At 45.8% G+C, this 27,757-nt stretch overlaps 1 protein-coding gene across 3 annotated transcripts; it reads right to left on the bottom strand.

Moving 5' to 3' along the window:
* Positions 1-594: 594 nt before the first annotated feature.
* Positions 595-27,757, bottom strand: LOC128828887 (semaphorin-4E-like). 3 transcript variants are annotated; one of them, XM_054013910.1, is made up of 14 exons: positions 26,515-27,757; positions 25,559-25,704; positions 14,397-14,456; positions 13,715-13,813; positions 12,587-12,686; positions 11,115-11,225; positions 9,442-9,593; positions 8,936-9,111; positions 5,370-5,526; positions 4,763-4,985; positions 3,454-3,569; positions 2,805-2,971; positions 2,564-2,616; positions 595-1,529 (listed from the first exon to the last, which is right to left on the bottom strand). In XM_054013910.1, the coding sequence occupies exons 1-14, from the start codon at positions 26,621-26,623 to the stop codon at positions 745-747; spliced, it is 2,454 nt and encodes an 817-aa protein (XP_053869885.1). In that variant the 5' UTR covers positions 26,624-27,757; the 3' UTR covers positions 595-744. The 3 variants fall into 3 exon arrangements, with proteins under 3 accessions (XP_053869885.1, XP_053869886.1, XP_053869887.1); XM_054013911.1 differs by lacking the exon at positions 26,515-27,757 and having other exon boundaries at positions 13,715-13,809; positions 25,559-25,647; XM_054013912.1 differs by lacking the exons at positions 25,559-25,704; positions 26,515-27,757 and having other exon boundaries at positions 14,393-14,456.

The following is a 27,757-nucleotide window of genomic DNA, read 5'->3' as shown; positions in this document are numbered from 1 at the left end:
GAGAACCTAGGCTGCTCTCCAAGGAGGAGATGGAGACTGTTTCAGGCGAATATATAGGGTATTCAAAGATATTTAACAAACAGGGTTATGGTACCTGGATTTTGGCCATGCTCTGAGGTAATACATTTGCATCAGTTATGCAGTACATGAACTGGGGCATGAGGCTGTTTGGGACAGAGAGAGATACCTTTTAATGACCTTCTTTACAATACATTAGGAACTTAGATTAATGTGTGTACAATGCCTTGAAGATTTAAAGACCTAAGAAGAGAGAGAGAGAGAAAGATGGAGGCTTCGTGGTCAGTGGTGTGAGCACAGGAAGATTAGTCAGGAATTCCTAATCGCTAATCCACGGCTCTGACACCGATTCCACTTGTGGCCATGAGCATGTTCTTTAATCTCATTTGTACAATGGGGATAATACCTACACAGGGACATTGGAAGACTTAATAAGGTGGTATTTGTAGAGTAAATAGACACCCTCTGAAGGTGAAAAGCACTATTTAAGTGCTGAAGATTATTAACAGCTCCTGAAGTTTTAATGTCTATAATGGTGCAGCAACACACAGTGTTACAGAAAAGGAGCTCAATACCAACTTTTAACAAACGTTTATTCTTGCAACACATGTTAAACAAATACCAAAAACTGATGTAACAATCTTTTTCAAAAGCAGCAACTGAAAATGAATGTATGTTTAGCAGCTTGGCTCACTAGATTTTGGGCTTGTGATTCCTACTCAAACTTTACATTCCACATTCCTCAATAGGAAACATCGTCTCATCCTCAACCAAACAGCTTTGTGAGCTGCAAGTGCCAGATCTCTTTGTGAGACTTGTGTTGTGTTGTACATTAGCGCTGCGTTCCTCTTCTGAAGGAAAGCTCACAAGTGGTACTGATTCATTAACAGTGGAGGTGTTCGTTCGCGTGGCTGAACTTTTCCTCATAGCGTCCGACCCCTCTGTAGCCAATGTTGGACCTGGCAAACAATCTGCATTTGCTGTTTTTGAGCTTTTTTCTCTGCTCTTCCAAGGCACAGACAGATGGCCCTTGTAAAAGTTCCAAACCAGCAAGGAAGAAAAAAGGAGTGCAAATCCAGCTCCCAAGAATTTTAAAATAAGCTTCTCTTTTTGGTCTTCCAGGGATTTTTGTTTTGCTGGGTCATTCAGCAAGGAAGATGATACCAAAGATTTAACCTTCAGAGTTGTGTCTGCATTTGGTTGATTTGTGGTGTAATTCTCAGTAATAATGAAAACGCTGTCCTGTTGGGTATAAAGAACGTAGCTAGCCACAGTAACAGGGAATTCTTTCCCATTAGCGCTCTCTACAGAATGACAGTCATAAAATCCAGCATCAGCCACTGTCACATTAAATATGACTATTCCTCCATCATAAAGCAGGTATTTAGAATCTTCTGCCTGAAGACTGCTCCCGTTAAACTTCCACACCATCCTAGCCAGGTTGGACATGGGCGCGCATTTAAGATGAACACTGTTGCCAATGCTAACGGGACAGTTTTTGACATTATTTCCTGAAATTGTGAAGGGTGGTTTAATTAAAAACAATGAAGCCTTAATTTAACCTGCCTGGCCACATTTATGTTCAAAGAAACATCACGATTAATTAAGGAACATGACACAAAGGACAGTGAGTGTTTTAAGGTGCGTGAATAAACTAGAGAAATCGACAGATTTAACTGTCTCCTCCCATCTGCTAAAAGGGCATGATAGCACAGATTGGCTCTAGCTGGCCTTATTCCCAGTGATATCTAACAGTCTGAATATGGGCTGGAATTCAGGAACTTGAGTTTAAATTCTCACTTTGCCACAGACTAACACAGTATGTAGCCTTGAGTAAATCTCTTCACCTTTCTGTGCCTCAATTTCTACACCCAATTCGCACACTTGCTGTTCTAGCCTCACAAAGCAGTTGTGAGGATTAGATATTGCTTGGACAGGGCTTTGAGGATACAAATGCTTTCGACTTTACCACATTACACTGATGACCTATAATCTGCAATCGCTGCCCCTTAGTTTTCAGTGCAGTTTAAGATTAAAGTCCCTAATCCTGCAAACATTTAAACATTAAAAACTTTTAAAAAATTAATCAAATTCATATTTTAAAATTTCTCTCTCTGAACCAGCAGTTTTTTTAAAAATAGCTGACTATCTGAGCTGTATTTCTGCAGAGCAATACCAAGTGTCAGTCGCAGTAACAGAGCTAACAGGACTTCTTATGTCCCACGTGACTTCTGTAGCATGGGGGGAAACATACCAACAGCCTCAAAAGTCATGGCTCACGTTTTCTACTTTTCAGGAGATTAGTGGTTTCAGTCTGAACTAGAATATCCTGACCCCAAGTTCAAAACCGTTAAGAACAAACAAGCCAAATCAGCTCAGTGTTTTCTTGTCAAGAATCAATATCATTTTTACCCCTGGGTTGTATTTTAATTTAGCTAAAATATCAGGCATTTCAATGACCACAGATATATGACCCACATGATAGAATATTTTCATTTTGTACTATATTTCAACAATATTTTATTAAAGATAAATGTTCACGTACCTATTTTAGGACATTTGGAAGCATCACCATTTTTAACACTCTGAATTAAATCCCTAGAGGAAGAGAGAGATGAATAAAAGAAATACACCATGAAGGCATGTAAAAATGTTCAAACTTTTAGGATATTAGCTGTAGAATGCATCCTGGTTTTGTTACATTTTACTGACTTGTAGAACTGAATTTAAAAAGCAAGATAAATATCAGCTCAGGTATGGACCTCAAGCAATATCTTTTTACTTACTGCAAGTCTCCTGTTTGATTAGCCACTGGAGCACACTTCTCAAAAGACTTAGACCATGCACAATAAGGATCCCTTGCCAAAACACAATCCAAGCAGTGTTTATATCGGCTGCATACTGAAACAGGGAGTTGTACCACTTGGGATGGAGACCCTACATACAGCAGGCCCTAGAAATGTAGCATTGAGCTGTTATTTTATAGCACTGTGAAAGTTTTTAAACTTTATGGCATCCAGACAGCAACTTCTGTGATCTGACAATAAATCAACTATATACTTTGAAAGAATAGATTACTAATGAAAGAGCATGAGAATATACACAGTGCTTTGCAGAACATATGAAAAGACAAGATTCCTGGCCTGAAGAGATTACAGTCTTTATGAAAACTTTGGGAATTGCTTTTGACTAAAAGTGATATAAATTGCCAAATGTGTGTTTGAAAGTTTGTTTCAGTTATATTAAAATGCAAAAGAAATCTACTTCCACAGATAAAATCTCATATATGCTTTTATTATTAATCAGTGTGATGCTAGAAAAGAGTATGTAGTATACACATAACATCGAAAATCCAGATGCACAGTGTAAAAAGAGGAAGGCCTGAAGCATACCATTATACCAATCCCTTTGCATATGCAGAGATAGAGAATCTACCTTTTTGGAAGACAGTTTAAGAGACTGTACAGGCTCTGGGGACTGAAACAGCTGTATCTCCTCAATAATGAACATTTCCCCGTCGCAGTTGAGAGCTTTATGCAAATATCCATTATCTGCATAAAATGAAATGTATTTTTAAAGAGAAACATGTTCAAACATAACATAACAGCATTTTCACTTCAGTTTTCAAATTCATCAGCCTTTTCTAGAGATTTAGAAAATGAATCTTGAGGACAGGAAACTTCCTAAATGTTCCACAGCAATATTTTCTCCATTCACTTTCTGGTAAGTAAGAAGTAATGATTTTTTTAAGCAATGGAGAAGTCCCTGATTTTGGAAGATTTCCCCACATTGAGGCTCTTCTGATATGGAAGATTTCCAAATAGATCCTCAATGTCCAACAAAACAAACACACACTTTACCTAGAAGCTGGGCTGGAAATTCCAAACTGGCAAGTCAGCTTCTGCTTCCTTGCTCTTGTACAAAGATTTTACCCTTTCCTTCAAGAAATTCATGGCTTTTGGTAATAGTCTTGACCAGAAGTCCCTTCATCCTGTGCAAGATTCACCCATGTGCGGAGAGCCAGCAAGATCTATGCACCACTTATGTCACAGGAAAATGGGCCTTACCTAGGGAAAGCCAGCTGGGGACATTTCCATGACAAATTTTTTGAAAGCCTTGGTGTATTTTTAAGTGCCACTATTCTATATTAAAAGTGTTTAAGTAGAAAATAGCTATCATTGCAGACCTCTTGACCAAAAGAAAACAGTGAGGCTACAAAGAAAATTATTATTCTGAATAAAACTAATGATAACATAGGTTATGAACTATATCTACACAAGCTTTAAAAAAAGAAAGAAACAGACAATAAAACACCATTCATCAAACATTACACTAAGGCCTGCTCTACACTCAAAAATTACATCTATCTAACTGCAAACGCAATGGCTTCAATTCAGCAAAGCTCCACGCAAGTCCCACTGATTCAAGCATTAGGAGTTTTACTGAAGGAGGGCCCATAAGATGAAATCTGTCCTCACACAATACACAGTATCTTACACTGGGGAAATAAAGCAGTTCAGCTAGAAACATAACTTGGAGGAAAAAGGAAACGGAAGGCCCATTATATAAACCCCCTGCCTGGTTGCTGTCTGATACATTATAAAGTGGTGAATTAAGACAAAGGATTTTTGGTGCATTATTAGGAGTCAGTAGATCCTTTTACTTTTCGAAGGCTCAGAAAAAAATTCTAAAACGAACTCTTCCATAATAAATCTCCCCCTCACCCCCAAATAAAACCACTTACCTGTTCCTATAAACAGAACATCATATGGTTTTTTATCTAGGCCAGTGATTCTGTCTACTACAATCGTGGTGTAATTTGAACCTCTTTTCAGTAGCACTGGCCTATCACCAATTGGATTTACAGCATTATCCATTAAAGGGTGGTCTCTAACAAACTGCAGAATTTTATCAGGCAAATCAAGAGAAGTGTTGTATCCAATACTCCGGGCAAAATTATCAATGCACTAGAAACAATGTACAACAAACATAATTACAACCATTTTTACATTCCACCAATTTACAGACAACTGTTACTATGTACTAAACTTTTAGCTATTTCTACCCAACTTCCACAGTGGGAATCCATCATTCACTATGCATGAAATTCACCCCGGTGCTGAAGACCTGTGTAAGGATAGTCGCACCCCCTAGCCCCTGTGGTAGAGTTGAGCAGGAGGAGTGCCTACTCAGGGGGCCTCCACACACACACAGGCCTGGGATGGAGGAAAAATGTCTCTGTGCTGGCCATGGAACTGCATCTACACTGGCAAAATTTGGACTAGTAATTCTCTAGCAGAAAAGAACATTAAGAGAATGTTTTCTTTAGAAGAGAATAAATGAGTATTTACAGCACCGGGACGTGGGAGTGGCACTTCTCCCCTGAACACCATCCATTTAACATGGGAATGTTCCACAGTCACTGGGCCTTTATAGTTTCCTTTGGCGAAGACTTCTTGGACAGTTTTCATACTGAATGCACAAACGGCAGAAATATCCAACCTTCCCCTTGGAGGTGAAAAAGAAGCAAGAGAAAATGTGAGTGAGTTATTTTGCCCTTTATGCAGAAGGGAAGGCTGTAAAAACAACTTGCTTTTCACAGGGCATGTTGCTATTTGTGCTTTAGAGTTAGTGAATATGTGCACATAAATACACATCTAAGAAGCGTCAATCACGGATATTGTGATTTACTGAGAAAGGCTTAGGAAAAAGAGACACTGTGTAAAGGATTTTATTTAAAATATATATTTTGTTAAAAATCAAGTAATATCCTCCAAATTAATAAAAACAGCCTAGGAGATGTACACCTTAAGACTAGTTCTTTACGCTTCATTGATAAATTAGGTGACAGCAAGCAGACAGATCTAAGCATCGTGGTTAGTCTCACTTTCTGCTCTCCACTTTTTATATATAATTCTCTCCTCCCCAAATCCCACTATTTCATCCTGTTATAAAGTATGTCTTTCCCCTTTGCATCCAGTCTTAAATATTTTTCAAAATTAAATCTGAAAGGTTAAATGGATTACAGGTGAATTGGGGGCTTGGGTCAGGTTCTCGCCTCAGTAACAGTAATTAAGTCCAATGAGACTCCAGTTATTTGAGTTACACTGGATTTACACTGCTGCAACTGAAAGTAGAATGTGGCCCCCTCTCTAGCCCATGCTCATAGCTATACTGGCCCTTGAGAAAGCAGACTAGGTACGTAGGGAGAGTCCTCTCATTTGAATTCCATGATGCTGAAGCGACTGTTTCCACAATCAGAATATGAAATTTAAGAGGAGCCCTTGCAGAATCCCACTAACACATATTGTGGCCCAAAATCGATGGTGATGTGAATGGTGGTGTAAATTATACAGTATGCATAAACTGATACAGCGGCAAAGTAATGCAAGTTCCATGAATCTAGATATCAATCTCAGGGTTTTGATGCCTTTACAAACCACCAAAGCTACCTTTTCACGATTACTTTGCAGTGGTACCCTTTGACATACACAATTCTGCTGCTGGTACATTTTGTCTGTGCCTCTTTATATTATATTACACACACACACACACACAAATTCATCAGCTGTAAAAACATAGCTTGGAGTCCTGTTTTTATTTTCAGAAAGTACTAGATTAGACAAGTGGACTTTGACAGATGCTGCATTTGGAAGCAGGGTACTTCAACTTGCAATGGTTTCCTCTCATGAGGGTACTGCTTATCCTGCATCTTGGAAGCCAGCTGTTTCATTTGGTAGAGGAAACAACACAGGAAGAAGTCTGGGTTTTGGTCTAAGTGATAAACAATGTCAATTTAAGTTTAGTTAGTTTTAATTTTTCCACCAGCCTGACGGAGAATGCATAACTCAAGTGTCTGGACTGGCAAAGCTCTTGGCTAGTCTTCAACTAAAAGCTTTAGCCCAGAGATTGAAAACACCTAGCTTCAGCAAATGGCATTTTTGGCTCAGTCAGATCAAACTAAACAAGTCAGTTCCATTCAAATATGTGGAATAAATAGGGTGACCAGATAGCAAGTGTGAAAAATCGGGACGGGGTGGGGGGTAATAGGAGCCCATATTAAAAAAGCCCCAAATATCGGGACTGTCCCTATAAAATTGGGACATCTGGTCACTTTAGGAATAAATGATCAATTCTTATTCTGAGTCCCTGACAAATGGCTGCAATCAGGCCATTAGCAGGAAAGTGAGAGCTCACTACTGAATTCTGAGATTAATCTGCATTCATTAGAGACAAGTTACCATTGGAGGGAAGGCAGTGAACATATAGACCCTGGAATGGCTACTTCCCCAGCTGAAAGCGACAGATATAAACCTAGGACATAAATAACTAGGACGGGCTAAATAGCTACATGCATGAGTTCCATTATAAAAGGATTACATTATTTGTAGTATTACAGTATTGTCTACTCTAGAAGGCTCAACCAAGATCAGGGCCGCACTGTGCTATGCACGGTACAAACACATAGTGAAAGACAACCCCTACCCTGAAGAGTTTACAGTCTATGTGAAGGGTTCACAAGTAATCCAAATTCACATAAGCTTGGTTGTAACAAGAGACAGAAGCTCTACAACAGAGGATGGATTTGAATTCATTGTTGATTCTGGTGATAATAGCAACCTTCAGGTACTTTCATAATCTGTTTATTAATATAATTTCCTCATATGATAAAAACAAAAAGAGAAAATGATGCAGAGAGAAGATTATATCTTCAGTGAAATCAATTTCCAAATGAAGTTTGACTTGATAGGGGACGGAGGAGAAAAACATAAACAAACAGTTTTAGCTTTTATGATGTAAATAACTAAACAATGCATCTCAAAACCACAGGAAAAAAAGTTATTTGCCTTTACAGTAACTGGAGTTCTTTGAGATGTGTTGTCCATGTATATTCCACTCTCGATGTGCACATGCCCCATATGTTCAAGATCAGAGCTTTTTGGCCACAAGTGTCTGTTGGAGCCATACATGGGGAAGGCATAAAGAGTTAAACGGACCCAACTGCCATTCATTTCCATCGCCATAGTAGAATCCAGGTATTATAGCATTCCCCAATAGTGGGGAAGGAAGGCAGGTTGTGGAGTATATATGGGGACACCAAATCTTTAAAAACTCCAGCTACTGTAAAGGTAAGTAACTTTTCTATCGTCTCTGAGTGTTTGTCCATATATATTCCACTCTTGGTGACTCCGAAACAGTGACCTGATATAAGGAGGCAGGTGCTTGAAGTCTACTTGGACAAAGATTGCAGGACAGCTCTACCAAAAGAAGCATCAGATCTTGATGCTTCCTCTATGTTGGAATTGCTGCCTTGCATGAGAGGCAATACTTAAAATCGAATGACTCAGAATGGGACATCTCCAAGCCACAGTACCAAGAAGATGAGGAAATGAAACAGCCAATAAGGCAGATAAAAATTCCTTAAACTACCCAAAGTTTTCCAGCAGGCAACTATATAGACAATTAAGTAAAGATTAGGAAAAAGCGATGCATCAAGACATGGACACTGGGGAGCTCTCTCTCCTAGGCGACGGGCAATGAGAAGGAACTGAATGGTGGTTGGGCCATCTCTGACCTTTGTACTCTCACTATGTGAGCATGAAGACACTCATAGCACATGCACAACTGCAAGAAGAGACTGCTGGCCAAAAGACACTGACCTAGAGTGCATGGGGGCGCATGAGCACTAAGAGTGGAATATTTATAGACAAGCACTCGAAGAAGAACTTTCCTATAGAACGAATCACAATAGAAAAGCTTTGCTTAGGGGCTGAAACTAATGCAACAGCAATTCATGTACCAGAAAGCTTTTACATTTAGGTTTACAAAATATATGAAAACAATTCAGATACACCCAACCTCTGCTTTGAAAAACTATTTCAAAATGTTAGTAATAGATGCATTTCTTGTATCTTACCATTGTTGAGTAAAAATCCCATAAAACATGCTTTCCCGCCAGTCTGCTCTCTTAAGTAAAAAGACATCCTGAACAATATTAAACTGGAAATTTGATTCTGGAACGGAACAGATAAGTCTGGATTTTAAAAATGACGTCCATCTTTTTTGCAATATGCGTTTTCCACCAAGATCACCCTGTATGAAGGGAAAGTGTCATCACTTTAGAGTTTATAAAGCAGGCTGATTTCACTCACATAAACAGACTTGGTAACACTGTCACACAAGGGCTTGTTCAGTCTTCCTATACGAATCAGAATTTTCAAAGCCAAGAGATTCGAATGTCATAGGGGGTTCTGAAGAGTCTGGAAGGAGGAGGAAGTGAGTTCAATTATAGAAGCCTGGCAGCAGAATTTTAATTGGTAAGATGGACAATGCAGATGGAACCATGTTTGCTCATTCTGCTATGAAGCTTTATCTAAACTACTTACATACTTTAAACAAAATTACTATACTACAAATACTAACTTTGCAGACACGAGCAATTCTTGACACCAGGAGTTTGTCATAGAATTCAAATTCAACAGCTGTTTCAGTGAAGAACACATAAATTTTATCATCATCTCCATCTGGATTAGATTCACTTTCCCGCACTATATCCATATAGACAAAGCTGGGCTCTGGAATATATAAACACACATAATGCAACAGTTTTTTCTAATGTAGAGAACTTAAGGCAATGAAATACCATACATATCAAAAGTTTTTTTTTTTTTAAACTGTAGTAAAATAATATTTTCTTAGAACAGTGGGCAAGGAAAGGACTGGAAAGAGCTTATGAGTTAGTATACAATTAAAAAAAAATCTATCAAAGGGTTAAAAATATGTTTGCATAAGTGAAAATGGACTACTAATTGCCTCTTCACCTTAGTCCTTAATTATAAGCTCACTTTTATCTTTAGTCCTCAATTTAGGAGCTTGCTTTTTCTGGACACAGCAAAATCAATGCATATTAATTTCAGACAGTTAGAGGTACACTGATGCCTATATTAACTTTTTGCAGGAGATGAAATTTATTACCACCAATGCTAAATGAGAACCTTTTACATTTCCTAAAGTAGAGGTTTATGGATGAGTTTAATGCTCATCTATCTCCCTTCCAATTTTATGCAGAATAAGGTTTGTATGGAGAGAGGGACAATTTTATGGATAATAAAGGGGCCTAAAGAAATAAAAAAGCAACACTCCACAAAAGTGAGCACGCCTAGAATAGGTTTTGTGTTTACAGACCCTGCAATACAGATATGCAAGATGAAGTAAGTTAAAGATGGGAGTGACAGACTTAATTCTGAAAAAACTAGGAAATTCAAAGTCAACATCTGATTTTTTTAGCAGTTTATTTGCCTTTGAGTTTAGGACCTGTATAAAAGTTGATATAATAAACTGTAGCAATTCCTACAAAGATGCCTTAAGATCCATGGATTAATCCAAGATTAATAACAGGACTAGAGAAATATTGAAATACATTACTGATGCTTGTCTATTTGCATTTTGTTAGCCTATCCTATATTAATTAGTGGAGTCTAGCATGCCATGGAAGGTGGTTAGAAAAAAGCTGCACCAACCAGTTTTTGCTTGGCACACTATTCACAGCGTGAAGCACTTGTTACTGTGTATAAGATATACATTTTATTTGAAATACACACACACAAAATCTGTTTTGCTAAATCTACTGCTGCCCGTGCTTATCAAAGAGGGTTGTTAGTTACAATACTGACAGAATTGGGATGAGGTTCTAAACCAGCCTCTGCTTTCTTGTGATACTTATTCAGTAATCAACAAATGTTAAAGGTGTTAACATATTAAAAAGTTTCATAATAAAATAAAATTCAACTGAATTTTAAACCAGTATCGAGAAAGACTGAAAATAATTATGATCTAACATTTGGCTCCCATGCTTCCAGAGTCAAACTATGTCACTTTTCTTCAGGCATCTTAAAAGTGGCAGCTGCCTTTAAAAACAAACAGTGACATGTAATCTAAATCTTTATATATAGCAAGGGGGAGTACCCCACGTTAGACTTTCAGAACTCTACACTGGGAAGAAAAATGGGTACAGTTCTTAATTTTGTGTTAAAAAAAGTCAAGCAAGATGGACTATTTGCCCTGCAGGGGCTAAAATATGTATAAAAACATCTTACCATTTAGCCAAGATGCTTTAAACTCTGTCCTTAGATGGTTTCTCAAACTGCGAAGTAGAATAGGCTCAGTGCCCAAGAAGTTGTTTGAAGTGGCTGAATAAAATGCACCATCTGTGAAGAGTTTAAAGAAATAAAAGTGCAAAAAATACTTTTTCTTACAATGCAAAGGAACGGTCATAAGTTATATGTATTTATCACATGCAAATATTTATAGCAAAAGTAACTGGAGGAGCAGCTATAGCTATGATTTTACCTGCTGAAAAGTCTAGGCTGCTGGTCTTGTAAGGTGTTGAGAACCCTCAGTTCCTACAGAATTGATTAGGAGTTGAGTCCACGCAGCACCAGGCAGCGTTAGGTCCGTAAGATTGTAAGATATTGAGGCAGAAAGGTATTTTGTTTTGTTGGCTTTGCAGACATTTGTCTAAAATGAATCAAGGCTCAACTAGCTGGAAGTTACATGTTGCTTGTAACTGAAGATCTCGGAATGTGAAACTTTTATACATTGATATTGTTCAGAGTATCTATAGGCCCCTAGAGTGGACCTTAAGACGAGTTAACAGGAAAATGTGAAGAACATTGCTGTGTGAGCTCTATATTTATCCTCATCACCGTTTATAATGAATCATGGTGAACTATGTACACCAGACATCAATCCTGCTAGGCAGCTTGTTTTCTTAAGAAACAGCCAAGTATCCCCAAAACCTACCAAGTACAAATCTGTTTTATCATTATTTGAAGGTCACCTCTTTTTAAGCAACTTTATGCCAGTCCCTTGAGCAGTCTCTTAAAAATAGATTTCACTCTGTATTTGTGCATAGGTCCAAAATGAGTTGACATGGAGAGGACGCAACGTGAATTTCAAGTTCCAGTAAGATCAAAGGATAACTATAAGAATATAGTTTAATAGGCAAAGGACAAAACATACAATGAATGTTTGAAAGCCAACAATTGCTAGGTGGACTCTCAGAGAAGTGACCCAGACGACCACTCTGGTAATCTCAAATGTTGCTAAGGGACATTGAATAAGGTTTCAAGGGTAGTTTTTGCACAAGAAAGAAAATCTTTTCCATGTGGCTTTCTAGTAATTACATCTGAAAGATTTCACAGTGCCTGTGCGACCTTCAAACATCTGAAACCTAAGAAATTCAAGAGTAAGCAGTTAGATTCAAGGATATCAGATATGGTTGCAAGAGTCATACTAAGAAAATCATTAGCAATTAATCTTTCTGAAAAAATCCCTATCAATGAGCCAGCAGAGGCCAAAAAGGAGATACATATATCAATGCACTAAAAACTGCTCCATTTAGTTTTTCATATAATAGTTTCATCTGTGTTCTCTTCCAACTTTTAAACAACAGATCAGAGGTTAACACTTCATGAACATGCACAGACATCAAATTAGAATTATAGTAGTTGACATCTGATTAGCAGTGAAAAATGATTTAGTCTTACACGGAATTCCCAAAACATACCAACTAACAGAGAAGCATACTTCAGAGTAGGTTCAAAAGGACATCTTCCTCTGCTTTCTTCAGCTTTCCCTTGCAGATGAATATCTGTACTGTTGATGACCTGTTGTAAACAATCATTCTATCAGGCTGAAAGCAAGACTCACATCTGATAAAATAAAATGATTAACAATTTATTTTAAAAGAGAATAATCATGGAGTGAATATGGAAATGTGAGTATCTGTACAAATAGAAATGTATTCAGTCTATTTTTACTGGGCTTCTTTGTTTTTAATTAACGACTATGAAAACTCCTCTTTCAATTAATTGGCCACTGTCAAAACACCCTGCCGAGAGTCACAGTTTAAATCTGCTGAGATTATGTAGAGGGTAAGAAACCAAGTAAATACATTTTGGTTTGGAAAATGTATTTATTTTTAGAATGCATGCTCTTCTATTGGGAGTAACAATGCAAATTCCCTAAATATTGATGAGCAAATTTAAAATCTGGTACAAGTGCCACTACAGCGAAGCCCTCAGTCTTTATAAGTCGCCTGCTATGTGAGAAAGTAAGTTCAAATAAAAAGCTAGGCTTTTATAGGTGCATTTGGTGAAAATACAGCATTCATCTGATTTGCAACCTACTGTCAGCATTTATTAATTATTATTTATATAGCCTCAACGGTGTTCCTGGCACTCAACTGAAATGTAATCCTGTTTTAACTTTTATTTTTAAACAAAATTTGTTCAAAGCAAAACAAGACTAGATGAACAAAGGAAAGAACTAAGAATAGTGAAATATACATACAGTAAGTAAGCATGAAAAGCATTCAGAAATATATGCACAGAGATAAGGCAACAAAATAAGAAACGACAATGACTGTTTCCAGAAATAAAACTTGCTAGCAAAAGATGGAAAATTCAGAAGTCATAATGCAAGCACTTAATGCTGTTGCTAAATTTGTTTCATTATGACCAATCATACAGTAAAAATAATTAATTTTTAAAATTAAAAATAATTACAATAAAATAATTAATACTAATTTTCCATAGGAACATTACTTGGAAAGGTGCTTAAAGATCTACCATATTATTCAAACAATTATATGCACACGCAGTAAAGGGTGTATTTAAGTATATAAAATGCTTACCATGTAATCACAAGCTGGGTAAAATGCATTGGTTCCACAAACATATAAGTTAGTGTCATTTATCTTATGAAGGAGGAGGATGTAGTTTCGGCAATCTACCTGAAACAGAAAAAATAATAGTAAATTTTCATACCTTAGGGGCGAGTGCATGAAGGCTTTCAGCTGCCTTCACAAAAAGCAAGCAAGACCTTAAAACACAGAGAATGTGTCCAAATACACTGGGCTCAAGCTCAACAGATAAATTAAAGAGTAACATAAATTTTAATACTCAACAATTTTCAATATCAGATCTTAAAAGTATGTTTACAGAAATTACTAATCACGTATATAGCTGTGCAAAGCCCAGACCCAGAAAAGCACTTTAAGAACATGCTTATCTTTAAGCATGTAAGTAGTCCCAATTGATTTCGTGTTACTGCCCACATGCAAAAGTGTTTTGCAGGATCAGGGCTTAAATATGCATAGCACTATATAGATAGAGGGTAGTGCCAAACAGACAACAGTCTGAAAATAAATGCAAGACCAAATGCATGCAGTGTGGGGTGTGTCAGAAGTGTAGACACTGTAAAAGAATAGAAGTTTCAAAACCAGATTCCTATATACTTGCTTATTGTTTTTAAAATGCTATTCAATATGGTAACTTATTTAATAACTAGGCAGTGAAAACAAACACTTTACCTACTTTGTCCTTTCCTCTGCGAATGCATTCCAATTGTCTATCCCTTGTTGCGAACCAGTCCTCCTGGAACCCAAAAAAGATCCCATATTTAGCACACCGTGATTTTTGGTCTAAAATTCTAAATGTAAAATCAAAACCAAAATAAATCTACATTTTGGTTTCAAGAGCAAATCCAACTGCCCCCTTCATGGAGATTCCCCTAGCAGTGGTGCTGGTGTGATGCCCCTGCATCAGGAGAGGGGGCTAGATTTAGGCGTTACCCCAGGGGTAAGTGCCCCCAGAAGAACACAGAGCCCATGTAAGCAGGGGCCTTCTGATTGGGCTGGGCAATGAGTTCCTGGATTTGGCCTTTACGGAAGGTCTTTGGGTTGTCACGTGGGACACAAGATGCTAAAAGCACATTTTGAAAATGAATTACATCCAGTGACATCACTAGAATACTGTAGTGGACGTCACAAAGCGCAGGCAGTTTCCCCTATAGTCTCCGCAACATGCTCAGCCACACCCAAATCCTGTAAGTTGTTCTGTGTGAGCAAACGCCGCACTTTCATTGGGGTTTTGCACAGGCATGTAGAATTCACCCACATGGAACAGCTTACAAGAGGAGGGCCCCAGTTTATACAGAAACCCCACAGAACACACAACTTCCTCATCAGAAGGCATGTCTTTCAAATCGGATCTAAATTTATAAGCCTCGTAATATCTTGGTGTCCTTTCACTTCTATTCTTGTAAATTATGTACATAAAAAAATGCCATATCACAAAACAGGTTTCATGAGAGAGGAACCTAAAAGAATCATTAAACCCGCTTCACTTGAAGTCAATGAGAGTTGTGGGTACGCAGCACCTTAAAAATTAAACTATTACAATCTAAAGGCACAAATCAGTATGATACAGAGCTGCACAACAGAAAAAATAACACAATGCTATCCAACAGAGCTAACTCTGAGTAGCTGCAGTCTTTATAGATTTGTATCTTTCATGGCACAGCTGTGTCTTCAGTTTTAAAAACAGGAATTACAAAGAGATAGGTAGCCAATGACTGATGCATATTACCACCTTGAACAGAGGTATCTATTTACCTTGCATTTATGAAAATATTTCAACAAAAATAATAACCGTATTGTGTCATTTAGGTCACTGTTCCACATGAGGGCATTGGTGGGTTGAGATGCAATCTACAGTAAGGGAGCCAAGAGGTTTTAAGTGGTAGTTACTGTGCCGCTAACAGCCCCCCTGAGGTTTTATAACCCATAGCTTTATCACTAACTAAGATGACTTGGGTCCTGATCCTGCAAGGACGAGAGTAAATCAACTGAGGTTCTGAAAAAAAACAACAAGGAGTACTTGCGGCACCTTAGAGACTAACCAATTTATTTGGGTATAAGCTTTCGTGGGCTAAAACCCACTTCATCAGATGCATGGAGTAGAAAATACAGTAGGAAGATATATATATATACACACAGTACATGAAAAGATGGGAGTTGCCTTACCGAGTGGGGATCAGTCAACTCCCATCTTTTCATGTACTGTGTATCATAGAATATCAAGGTTGGAAGGGACCTCAGGAGGTCATCTAGTCCAACCCCCTGCTCAAAGCAGGACCAATCCCCAACTAAATCATCCCAGCCAGGGGTTTGTCAAGTCCGACCTTAAAAACCCCTGAGGATGGAGATTCTACCACCTTCTTAGGGAACCCATTCCAGTGCTTCACCACCCTCCTAGTGAAATAGTGTTTCCTAATATCCAACCTAAACCTCCCTGTAAACGTCCGGTGCGGGGGTCGGGCCCTCTCAGGGGCCGTCGGGGGCCAGGCCGCCTCACTACACGGCCTGGATCGGTCTCAGGGTTCCGCCCCTCTGGCAGGGACTAGGCCAAAGGTACACGGCCTCTGCAATGAGCTCCTGCTCTCCGTCAGGGTCCGGCAGTAACTCAGGCCCGGGCTCCGGTCCTCACTGCCGGAGCTGGGGATTACAAAGTCAGTCAAGCCCCCGCGCTAGCTCAGGGCGGGGCAATAAACAATAGTTCGGGCGCTCAGCTCCGTGGATCCGGAGCTGCGCCCTGACAAACTCAGGACGTCCCAGGCCCTTATTCAGGGGAGGGCAACCCCCAATAGTCCAGGGCGCTCAGAACCTTCCTTCAGGCTGAGCAGTAAAGTCAGGAGTTCAGGCCCGGCCCTCAATCAGGGCGGGGCAGCACACAATAGTCCAGGGGGCTCAGAACCTTCCTTCAGGCTGAGCAGTAAAGTCAGGGGTTCAGGCCCGGCCCTCAATCAGGGCGGGGCAACAAACAATAGTCCAGGGGGCTCAGAACCTTCCTTCAGGCTGAGCAGTAAAGTCAGGGGTTCAGGCCCGGCCCTCAGTCAGGGCGGGGCAGCACACAATAGTCCAGGGGCTCAGGACCTTCCTTCAGGCTGAGCCCAGGCAGGGTTAGTAGCCCCAGGCCCTCAGTCAGGGCGGGGCAACAAACAATAGTTCAGGGGCTCAGGACCTTCCTTCAGGCTGAGCCCAGACAAAGTTAGTAGGCCCAGGCCCTCAGTCAGGGTGGGGCAACAAACAATAGTTCAGGGGTTCGGGTTCAGGTCTGGGTATCAGGAGCTGAGCACGGACAAACTCGGGACGCCCCAGACCCTCAGTCAGGGTGGGGCAACAAGCACTCGTTCAGGGCAGCAAGCAATAGCTCAGTGGCGGTGCCAGAGCGCTGGCTGGAGGGGGAGACTGCCACCCGTTAAGTGGGGTGGCAGGGGGGACACAGGCCCACCCACTCCACTGTGTCCCAGCCCGGGGCCCTAAGAGCGGCAGTCAGTCTGCCGCTGTGTTGGTGGGGTCCTGACCGCAACACACCAACATGGGTTCGCTCTCTGTTGTAGCTAGACTGGGGTCAGCTACCCCCGGGCTGATTTCCATTTCCTCCTCCATTTGTACCTGCTCCCCGCTGGGCTCGGCAACGGGGTCCCACACCATGGGTTCCTCACTTCGCAGAGGGTCGTCCGGGTCGGGTTGCTCCTCCGGTCTCCGGTCAGGGGGGCGCTCGGGCCCCTCCTCGGGGTACCGTGCTCGGGGCAAGGGTGGCCAGTCTACCTCGGGGTACCTTGCTTGGGGAAGGCTTGGCCAATCCGCGTCGGGGTACCTGGCTCTGGGGAGGTCCGGTCGGTCGGTGTCCGGGTATCTGGCTCTGGGGCAGCTCGGTCCGTCCGTGTCCGGGTACCTGGCTCTGGGAAGCCTTGGTCTCGCCGGAGCTCGCACCGGCACGTCTGGCCTCTCCGGCTGCTGGGCTCTAACTGAGGGCTGGGGCCTGGCTCTTATACTTCCTGTCCCGCCCCTTGACTTCCGGGGGGCGGGAACAGGTGGCGGTGGCTCCGCCCACTTGGGTGCCAATTCAGGCTCCTCTCCCTCAGGGGCCGTCGGGGCCCAGGCCGCCTCACTACACGACCCCCCCCCCAAGGCTGGTTCCCGTGCAGCGGGGCCAGCCCATTCCACACCCCCCAACCGGGAAAGGAAATCCGCGTTTGCGTGCTCCTTACCAGCCCGATGGCGGACCGTGAAAGCAAACGGCTGGAGCGCCAGGTACCATCGTTGCAGCCGCATGTTGTGGTCCTTCATGCGGCCTAACCACTGAAGGGCGGAGTGGTCGGTGACTAGGGTGAAGGGGACTCCCAGGATGTAATAGCGGAGAGCTTCACAAGCCCACTTCACGGCTAGGGCCTCTTTCTCGACCACCGCATAGTTCTTTTCGCGTGGGAACAGTTTCCGGCTAATGTATAGGACGGGATGTTCCTCGCCCCCTACGTCTTGGGATAAGACCGCCCCGAGTCCCACTTCCGAGGCGTCTGTCTGCAAGACAAATGGCAGGTTAAAATCGGGGCTATACAAGACCGGCTCGCTGCAGAGGCACTTCTTAAGAGTCCGAAAGGCCCTGTCGCACTCGGTAGTCCAGATCACCTGCCGTGGGCTGTCCTTTGTTAGGAGCCCCGTTAAGGGGGCTGCGATTGCCGCGAACTGGGGGATGAACCGCCGATAATATCCGGCCAAGCCTAGGAATTGCCGCACCTGGCGCTTTGTGGTTGGCGGGGGGCAGTTTGCAATTGCCTGGACCTTCCCGATCAGGGGTTTTACCTGCCCATGCCCGATAGCATACCCCAGGTACTTAGTCTCTTGCCAGCCGATGCGGCATTTTTTTGGATTGGCGGTTAAGCCGGCCTCCCGCAGGGATCTCAGGACGGCTGCGACTCTCTCCAGGTGGGTCTCCCATTGCGGACTATAGATGACAACGTCGTCTAAATACGCGGCCGCGTATTCTTGATGGGGCTGGAGGAGGCGGTCCATCAGGCGCTGAAAGGTGGCCGGGGCCCCGTGGAGGCCGAAGGGCATCCTGGTGAACTGATAGAGACCTGTGGGGGTGGCAAAGGCAGTCTTCTCACGGGAGGCGGGCTCTAGGGGGATCTGCCAGTAGCCCTTACTCAGGTCCAGGGTGGTGATGTAGCGGGCCCCTCCCAGGCGGGCCAACAGCTCATCTATCCGAGGCATGGGATAGGCATCAAATTTGGAGATGGCGTTGACGCGGCGGAAGTCAATGCAGAACCGCTGTGACCCGTCGGGTTTAGGCACCAACACCACGGGGCTACGCCACTCGCTCTGGGATGGCTCTATCACCCCTAGATCCAACATCGCCCGCACCTCCTTCTCCACGACCTGTCTCCTATGGTAGGGCAGGGGCCGGGTCGTCCCCCGTATCACCACCCCGGGTTCTGTTTGGATCCGATGGTGTACGAGGGAGGTGTGTCCCGGCTGGTCCGTGAAAGTGTGGGAGAAGGCTTGGAGGAGGCACCGAGTCTGGCGGAGCTGTTCCTCGGTTAAGTTCTCCCCGAGCTGGGGTTCCTCGGTGTCCCCGGAAAGGGGAACCTGGGGTCCCAGTTCCGGTTCGGGCGGGTAGGGGTTGATCAACAGCCCTTCTCGCTCTTTCCAGGGCTTCAGGAGGTTGACGTGGTAGCGTTGGTTCTTCTTCCTCCGGTCCGGCTGATTTATTTCATACGTGACCGGGCCCACTTTCCTGACTACCTCATAGGGCCCCTGCCACCGGGCCAGGATCTTCGACTCACTGGACGGGAGGAGGAGTAATACCCGGTCGCCCGGTTGGAAGTCCCGAGTCTGTGCCCCTCGATTATACGTCTGGGCTTGTGTGTCCTGGGCGGCTTTTAAATTTTCCCGTGCCAGATCCCCCGCCTGCCTTAGACGCTCCTGTAGTTGCAGCACATACTGCAGGAGACCCTGGGCCGGGGAAGGAGCCTGTTCCCAGGTCTCCCTCATGAGATCCAGCAGGCCCCGGGGTCGTCGCCCATATAACAATTCAAAAGGGGAGAACTTAGTCGATGCCTGGGGAACCTCTCGTATTGCCAGAAGCAAGGGTGGAAGGAGCTGGTCCCACTGGCGAAGGTCTTCCGGGGGAAACCGACGCAGCATCCCTTTCAGCGTCCGGTTGAACCTTTCCACTAGTCCATCGGTCTGGGGGTGATAGATGGAGGTGCGGAGTTGCTTGACCCCTAGGATCTCACAGACTTGCTTGAGCAGCCGGGATGTAAAATTGGTCCCTTGATCCGTGAGTAGCTCCCGGGGCAGTCCGACGCGGGCGAAGATCTTGACCAGTTCCATAGCAATGGTGCGGGCCGAGATGTTCCGGAGAGGAACGGCTTCAGGGAACCTGGTGGCATAGTCCATCATTACTAAGATGTATTGGAACCCTGCGCTGCTCTTCGGGAGGGGCCCCACCAGGTCCACGGCCACGCGTTCGAAGGGGGTTTCCATAAGAGGCATCGGCACCAAGGGTGCCTTAGGGGTCTGGGCAGGGGCGGCCAACTGGCACTCTGGACATGACTTGCAATAGTCCTTTACGTCTTGATATACCCCGGGCCAGAAGAAACGCCCCAAAATCCTGGCCAGCGTTTTGTCATGCCCGAGGTGCCCTGCCGCCGGGACGTCGTGGGCCAGTTTCATGACCGCCCGGCGGTGACACCGCGGCACGAGAAGCTGTGTCCGGATGTCCCCCGTACGGGGGTCCTTCTCCACGCGGTACAGGCGTTCTTGTCGTAACTCAAAATGCGGCCACTGCGCCGCACGCTGGGGGTCAAGAATAGTCCCGTCTACGGAGGCCAGCTGTTCGTAGGCCCGTCTGAGGGTGGGGTCGGCCCGTTGGTCCCGGCAGAAATCTGTGGGCGCCGAGGAGTCCCCCCCCCGAGGAGGGTCTTCTCGCCCCCCCGGGGGATTGGCGGGGACGGGGTTGTCTATCTCGTCGTCCTCAGTCCCCGGGGACTCCCCTCCCAACGCTGGCGTGGCCTGCGGGTTACCCTCGAGCCGGCGGCGTAAAACGGCGTTAAAGGTGGGCCAGTCCCGCCCCAGGATCACCGGGTATGCCAACCGGGGCGCCAGCCCCACCGTCATCTGCCGGGTGACCCCATCGATGGTTAGTTGGGCCCGCGTGCTGGGGTAGCGTCGCACATCCCCGTGTATACACTGCAGGGGAATCTTCGCCAGGTGGTTGTCCGCTGGTGGGCCGAGGGCCTGGCAGACCAGCGTTTGGCCACAGCCTGAGTCGAGGAGGGCCATCGCTTGGCGGCCGTCAACAGCCACGGGCACGGTGATCTTGGTCCCCTGTGGACGTCGGGCACGGCCTTCTCCTGAATAGACTTGGCCAAATGCACACCCCCGTTCCGGGCACTCCCGCTGCAAATGGCCATACCTTCCGCAGGAGAAGCAGGGTCCCACCGTGGCTCGCTCTAGCTGCGGCCGAGCCCCGGGGTCATCCACGGGGGGGGTCCGACGGTATCCCCCGGCGGGGCCTGCCGGGGTCCGTGTGAGCCTCCCGGAGGGTGCGGCCACCCGAGCCCGGCCCTCCATGCTACGGGCGGGAGCACTCGGGGCTGCCCGGGAGGGCGGCCCCCTCTTTTCTGGGTTGGGGTGCTCCGTGCGAACCGGGACCGCCCGACCAGCGGCCCCCGCCGGGACCTCCGCCGCAAGGAAGTCTTCCATTAACGTGACGGCCGCAGAGACCGTCGTCGGCCGGTGGCGGAGGACCCAGGATCTTCCCCTTGGCGGGAGTACCTGCGTAAATTGCTCCAGAACCACCTGCTCCATCAGTTCCTCCGCTGTCCGGCGCTCAGGTTGTAGCCACTTTCGACAGGTCTCTCGTAGCTCCTGAGCCACCATCCGCGGGCGGGCCCCCGGGGAGTAGGCCAGGCCCCTGAACCGTCGTCGGTAGGTCTCGGGGCTTACGTCCAGGGCGTCCAGAATAGCGGCCTTCACTAGGTTGTAGTCCCTGGCCGCCTCTACCGACAGGCCTCGGTAGACCGTCTGGGCAGTCCCCGTTAGGTAGGGGGCCAGGATGGTGGCCCACTGCTCCGGGACCCAGCCGGCCACAATAGCCACCCTCTCAAAGGTCACGAGGAAAGCCTCGGGGTCATCCTCGGGTCCCATCTTCGTCAACCGTACTGGGGGGCTGGGTCGCGGGGCCCCTGGGGCGACCCCGGACAGGGGTTCCCCCGGGCGGACTAGGGCCGCGGCAAGCTGCTGGATACACTTCTGCTGGAAATCCTGCTGTTGGGTAACCAGGTCCGCGATCAGCTGCCGTTGTTGGGCCCCCAGCTGCTCTATGAGTTGCTGCTGCTGCTGCAGGTGGGCGGCCTGGTACTCCTGCTGGTATCGCACCGGGGCCGCCTGTTGTTGCTCCTGACTCTCGGTCATGCGGGTCAGGAGCTGGGGTAAATCCCCCTCCCTTGCGGGAGGTCTCTCCCCCATTGCCCCCTTCTCACCGGTGTCTAGGGCTCGTGCCCACATGCTAGGCAGGAGGCCCCACGTTGGGCGCCACGTGTAAACGTCCGGTGCGGGGGTCGGGCCCTCTCAGGGGCCGTCGGGGGCCAGGCCGCCTCACTACACGGCCTGGATCGGTCTCAGGGTTCCGCCCCTCTGGCAGGGACTAGGCCAAAGGTACACGGCCTCTGCAATGAGCTCCTGCTCTCCGTCAGGGTCCGGCAGTAACTCAGGCCCGGGCTCCGGTCCTCACTGCCGGAGCTGGGGATTACAAAGTCAGTCAAGCCCCCGCGCTAGCTCAGGGCGGGGCAATAAACAATAGTTCGGGCGCTCAGCTCCGTGGATCCGGAGCTGCGCCCTGACAAACTCAGGACGTCCCAGGCCCTTATTCAGGGGAGGGCAACCCCCAATAGTCCAGGGCGCTCAGAACCTTCCTTCAGGCTGAGCAGTAAAGTCAGGAGTTCAGGCCCGGCCCTCAATCAGGGCGGGGCAGCACACAATAGTCCAGGGGGCTCAGAACCTTCCTTCAGGCTGAGCAGTAAAGTCAGGGGTTCAGGCCCGGCCCTCAATCAGGGCGGGGCAACAAACAATAGTCCAGGGGGCTCAGAACCTTCCTTCAGGCTGAGCAGTAAAGTCAGGGGTTCAGGCCCGGCCCTCAGTCAGGGCGGGGCAGCACACAATAGTCCAGGGGCTCAGGACCTTCCTTCAGGCTGAGCCCAGGCAGGGTTAGTAGCCCCAGGCCCTCAGTCAGGGCGGGGCAACAAACAATAGTTCAGGGGCTCAGGACCTTCCTTCAGGCTGAGCCCAGACAAAGTTAGTAGGCCCAGGCCCTCAGTCAGGGTGGGGCAACAAACAATAGTTCAGGGGTTCGGGTTCAGGTCTGGGTATCAGGAGCTGAGCACGGACAAACTCGGGACGCCCCAGACCCTCAGTCAGGGTGGGGCAACAAGCACTCGTTCAGGGCAGCAAGCAATAGCTCAGTGGCGGTGCCAGAGCGCTGGCTGGAGGGGGAGACTGCCACCCGTTAAGTGGGGTGGCAGGGGGGACACAGGCCCACCCACTCCACTGTGTCCCAGCCCGGGGCCCTAAGAGCGGCAGTCAGTCTGCCGCTGTGTTGGTGGGGTCCTGACCGCAACACACCAACATGGGTTCGCTCTCTGTTGTAGCTAGACTGGGGTCAGCTACCCCCGGGCTGATTTCCATTTCCTCCTCCATTTGTACCTGCTCCCCGCTGGGCTCGGCAACGGGGTCCCACACCATGGGTTCCTCACTTCGCAGAGGGTCGTCCGGGTCGGGTTGCTCCTCCGGTCTCCGGTCAGGGGGGCGCTCGGGCCCCTCCTCGGGGTACCGTGCTCGGGGCAAGGGTGGCCAGTCTACCTCGGGGTACCTTGCTTGGGGAAGGCTTGGCCAATCCGCGTCGGGGTACCTGGCTCTGGGGAGGTCCGGTCGGTCGGTGTCCGGGTATCTGGCTCTGGGGCAGCTCGGTCCGTCCGTGTCCGGGTACCTGGCTCTGGGAAGCCTTGGTCTCGCCGGAGCTCGCACCGGCACGTCTGGCCTCTCCGGCTGCTGGGCTCTAACTGAGGGCTGGGGCCTGGCTCTTATACTTCCTGTCCCGCCCCTTGACTTCCGGGGGGCGGGAACAGGTGGCGGTGGCTCCGCCCACTTGGGTGCCAATTCAGGCTCCTCTCCCTCAGGGGCCGTCGGGGCCCAGGCCGCCTCACTACACTCCCCCATTGCAACTTGAGACCATTGCTCCTTGTTCTGTCATCTGCCACCCCTGAGAACAGTCTAGATCCATCCTCTTTGGAACCCCCCTTCAGGTAGTTGAAAGCAGCTATCAAATCCCCCCTCATTCTTCTCTTCTGCAGACTAAACAATCCCAGTTCCCTCAGCCTCTCCTCCTAAGTCATGTGCTCCAGCCCCCTAATCATTTTTGTTGCCCTCTGCTGGACTCTTTCCAATTTTTCCACATCCTTCTTGTAGTGTGGAGCCCAAAACTGGACACAATACTCCAGATGAGGCCTCACCAATGTCGAATAGAGGGGAATGATCACGTCTCTCAATCTGCTGGTAATGCCCCTACTCATACAGCCCAAAATGCCCTTAGCCTTCTTGGCAACAAGGGAACACTGTTAACTCATATCCAGCTTCTCATCCCCACTGTAACCCCCAGGTCCTTTTCTGCAGAACTGCTGCCTAGCCACTCGGTCCCGCGTCTGTAGCAGTGCATGGGATTCTTCCGTCCTAATTGCAGGACTCTGCACTTGTCCTTGTTGAACCTCATCAGATTTCTTTTGGCCCAATCCTCTAATTTGTCTAGGTCCCTCTGTATCCTATCCCTATCCTCCAGCGTATCTACCACTCCTCCCAGTTTAGTGTCATCTGCAAACTTGCTGAGGGTGCAATCCACACCATCCTCCGGATCATTAATGAAGATATTGAACAAAACCAGCCCCAGGCTGACCCTTGGGGCACTCCGCTTATACCGGCTCCCAAGTAGACATGGAGCCGTTGATCACTACCCCGACGATCTAGCCAGCTTTCTATCCACCTTATAGTCCATTCATCCAGCCCATACTTCTTTAACTTGCTGGGAAGAATACTGTGGGACTCCGTATCAAAAGCTTTGCTAAAGTCAAGGAATAACACGTCCACTGCTTTCCCCTCATCCACAGAGCCAGTTATCTCATCATATATCTGCCTACTGTATTTTCCACTCCATGCATCTGATGAAGTGGGTTTTAGCCCACGAAAGCTTACGCCCAAATAAATGTGTTAGTCTCTAAGGTGCCACAAGGACTCCTCGTTGTTTTTGCTGATACAGACTAACATGGCTGCCAGTCTGAAACCTGAGGTTCTGAGCAATCTCATTTCCAACTAAACTCAGTGATGCTCAACATTTTGCAGCACCAAGAAGCAAAACATACAAAAAGGTCCTTACTTTTATTGTCATTACAACACGCACTCATATGCATTAAGCACATTGATCCCAATCTGGCAAACTCTTACTCATGTGAATAAGGATAAGTAGTCCAGCTGCTTTCAACGGTTCTACTTACAGAAGGGCCCGTCGCAGGAGTAAGGATTTGGCCTTTGCTCTACATTTTCCCAGATCTGAAAGGTCCATTATCATCACTGAGCACTACACTGAATTTGTAACCTCTTAAGTACAGTGCTCAATATTCCTACCGGAAAAACTTCACAGACAGTTGTAATTCCCCAGATCAGAGGAGTGAACATCCATCTCCTACTAACAGTTGCAAGACATTGCTTTGTTGTCTTTAAAGATCTGAAAATTAAATTTCAGAAAAAATACAGCCTTAAGCAAGACGGGTTTTTTAAAAAGGGATAAATAGTTCAGCTTACATTGGCTATTTCTCTTGAGATGTCATTCAAGTCAAGTGCAAATATTGCATCTCTGGCTCCAACAAATAAGATATCAGTTTCTTCACTCACCAAGAGTGTGGAAAAATTGGATAATCCTGGTTTCAGAAAAGTTTTTATATTTCCATCTAAAAACATACAAGTTATAAAGTTATTTTACAAATTATTGCTGCTAAAATACCATTGCCATGAAACAAAAATACCAGACTGAAAAAGGGATAGCAGTGAGACAAAGGATTATATTTTATTCACATTTTCCAGGATCGTGTTTTAAATAATTTTCATTATATATAGATATTTTATTTCCACTGTTATATAGAAACATAACTAACACAAAATCATTATTAACTGGACACCAAAGTCTCCAGCCACGAGATTTAATGTTAGGGTAAATCACAGCAGAACATGCATACAAGAATTTGGGGGAGAAAGAGTGACCAATGGTGTTGAAAACCGTGTTGTCTTCAAGATTATCACAAAGGGTTCTTTGCATGAAAAGCGAAACTCTTCTACCTGTTAGATCTCACAAGTTAAGTAGATTTGGAATGTGTCAGTACTTGGATGGGGAAATGCTAAGGGATGACAAAAGATGGGTTGGTTATGCAATAGGTGGCATTCTTTTCTCTGAGCCTGTACTGAAAATCAATGCCTCAACTTGGTGTTAGGTGACACTGTGTTATTGAAAGTACCATCTTTCAGATGACACATAAAGCCTAACATGTGAAAACATCTTGTAGGGATTAAAGATAGGATATCATAGCATTCAAGAGATTGGAGTTCATAATACTAGTATCCTAGTCCTGGTCAAAAGCTAACTGAAAATAAAGTAATTGTTGTTTCAGTCAGTTTAGCTGGCAATTCTTACATCCCTACCACACAGAGGGAACCCTACTACTCTTCAGCATGTATCTTTAACACAAGAGTTTTATCACACTTACTTTGGTATGTTACTGTTTTTCTGGGAATGCAGCTCAGGATAGAGGCTTCCATCTGTTGCATTAATCCATAAACAAGAGAGAGACAGAGGACAGCGGGGGTGCCACTCATTTTCAGAAATCCAGTTAGAATATAATCTCTCTAGTTTTAATTCCTTGAAATTTGAATATTTACAGTCAGCATTTTCTGTATGGTTCTTGAAAATATCTTGTTAGGAGGTCTCAGATGTAAATATCTGTAGTTTTTAACATTTTATGAAGCTTGTGCAAATCAAAATAGCCTTTTAAATTGTTCTATTTGCAAATAAACTTTTTCACCAACATCCAATAGACATACCCTAAAATTAAAAGCAGTTTAAGATCAATTCAACTGATTACCTTCGACTGATTAAACAAAGATCAATTACCTTAGCGTTCCTAACAAAAATGTATTCTGCACTCTTAAAAGGCTTTTTTTGTTTGTATTTTACAGCTACCTTGTACATCGGTAGCCATTCCTACCTGACACTAGTCAACCTTTGTCTGTATGGATGAATGTTTTGATCAGATCTACTGCATCCTGCAATAAGTAGGCACAACAGAGGTAACGTAACAATGTGCACAGCTTTCGTTTAGATTATTTTTGCTTTTGTGTGTTTCTGTCTCAGCTGTGTTTCAGGTCTTTGTTCCACAGTGGTAGACTTTATCTGAATCCATAGTCTCCTTTTGGGAGAGAAAGGATCTGAAATATGTTCTTTGTGCAATTGTACCAAAGTGAACGGAAAAGCGTGTGGGTAGGTGGGAGGCAGGGCCGGCATTAGATTGCTGGCGCCCAGGCCAGAAACTAAGCGGTCCAAGCCCGAACCCCGCCACCCAGGGCTCAAACCAAAGCTTGATCATCTAACTTAGCTTCGCAGGGCCCCCAGTGGCATGGGGCCCCTGGCAACTGCCCCACTTTCTACCCCCTAATGCCACTCCTGATAGGAGGGCATCACCAGACAGAGCTCAAAAGCCTATGTTGTGTGAAGTCCACAAGGTCTCAGTTACTCAGTAGAAGTTCTAACAAACGATCCCAGCCTCCAGTCCCTTCTCCCACCCGTTTACCCCTTCACCAGGCTGCACCCGAAAGGGGCTCTGGGAACGACGCTCGCCCGCAGGATGGGGGCGTCTCCAACACAGTTTTCCCCTCGCAGGAGAAAGGAAGGCCAGGGCACGCTGGCCTTCCAGCAGCCAGGACACTGCCTGGTGGGTGGGGGGCCTTCGCCAT

The sequence above is a fragment of the Malaclemys terrapin genome, chromosome 24 (genome assembly GCF_027887155.1).
Source record: "Malaclemys terrapin pileata isolate rMalTer1 chromosome 24, rMalTer1.hap1, whole genome shotgun sequence".
Lineage (NCBI taxonomy): Eukaryota > Metazoa > Chordata > Testudines > Emydidae > Malaclemys > Malaclemys terrapin.
The sequence above is the reverse complement of the archived record's forward strand: the minus strand, read 5'-3'. Positions and strand labels throughout refer to the sequence as shown.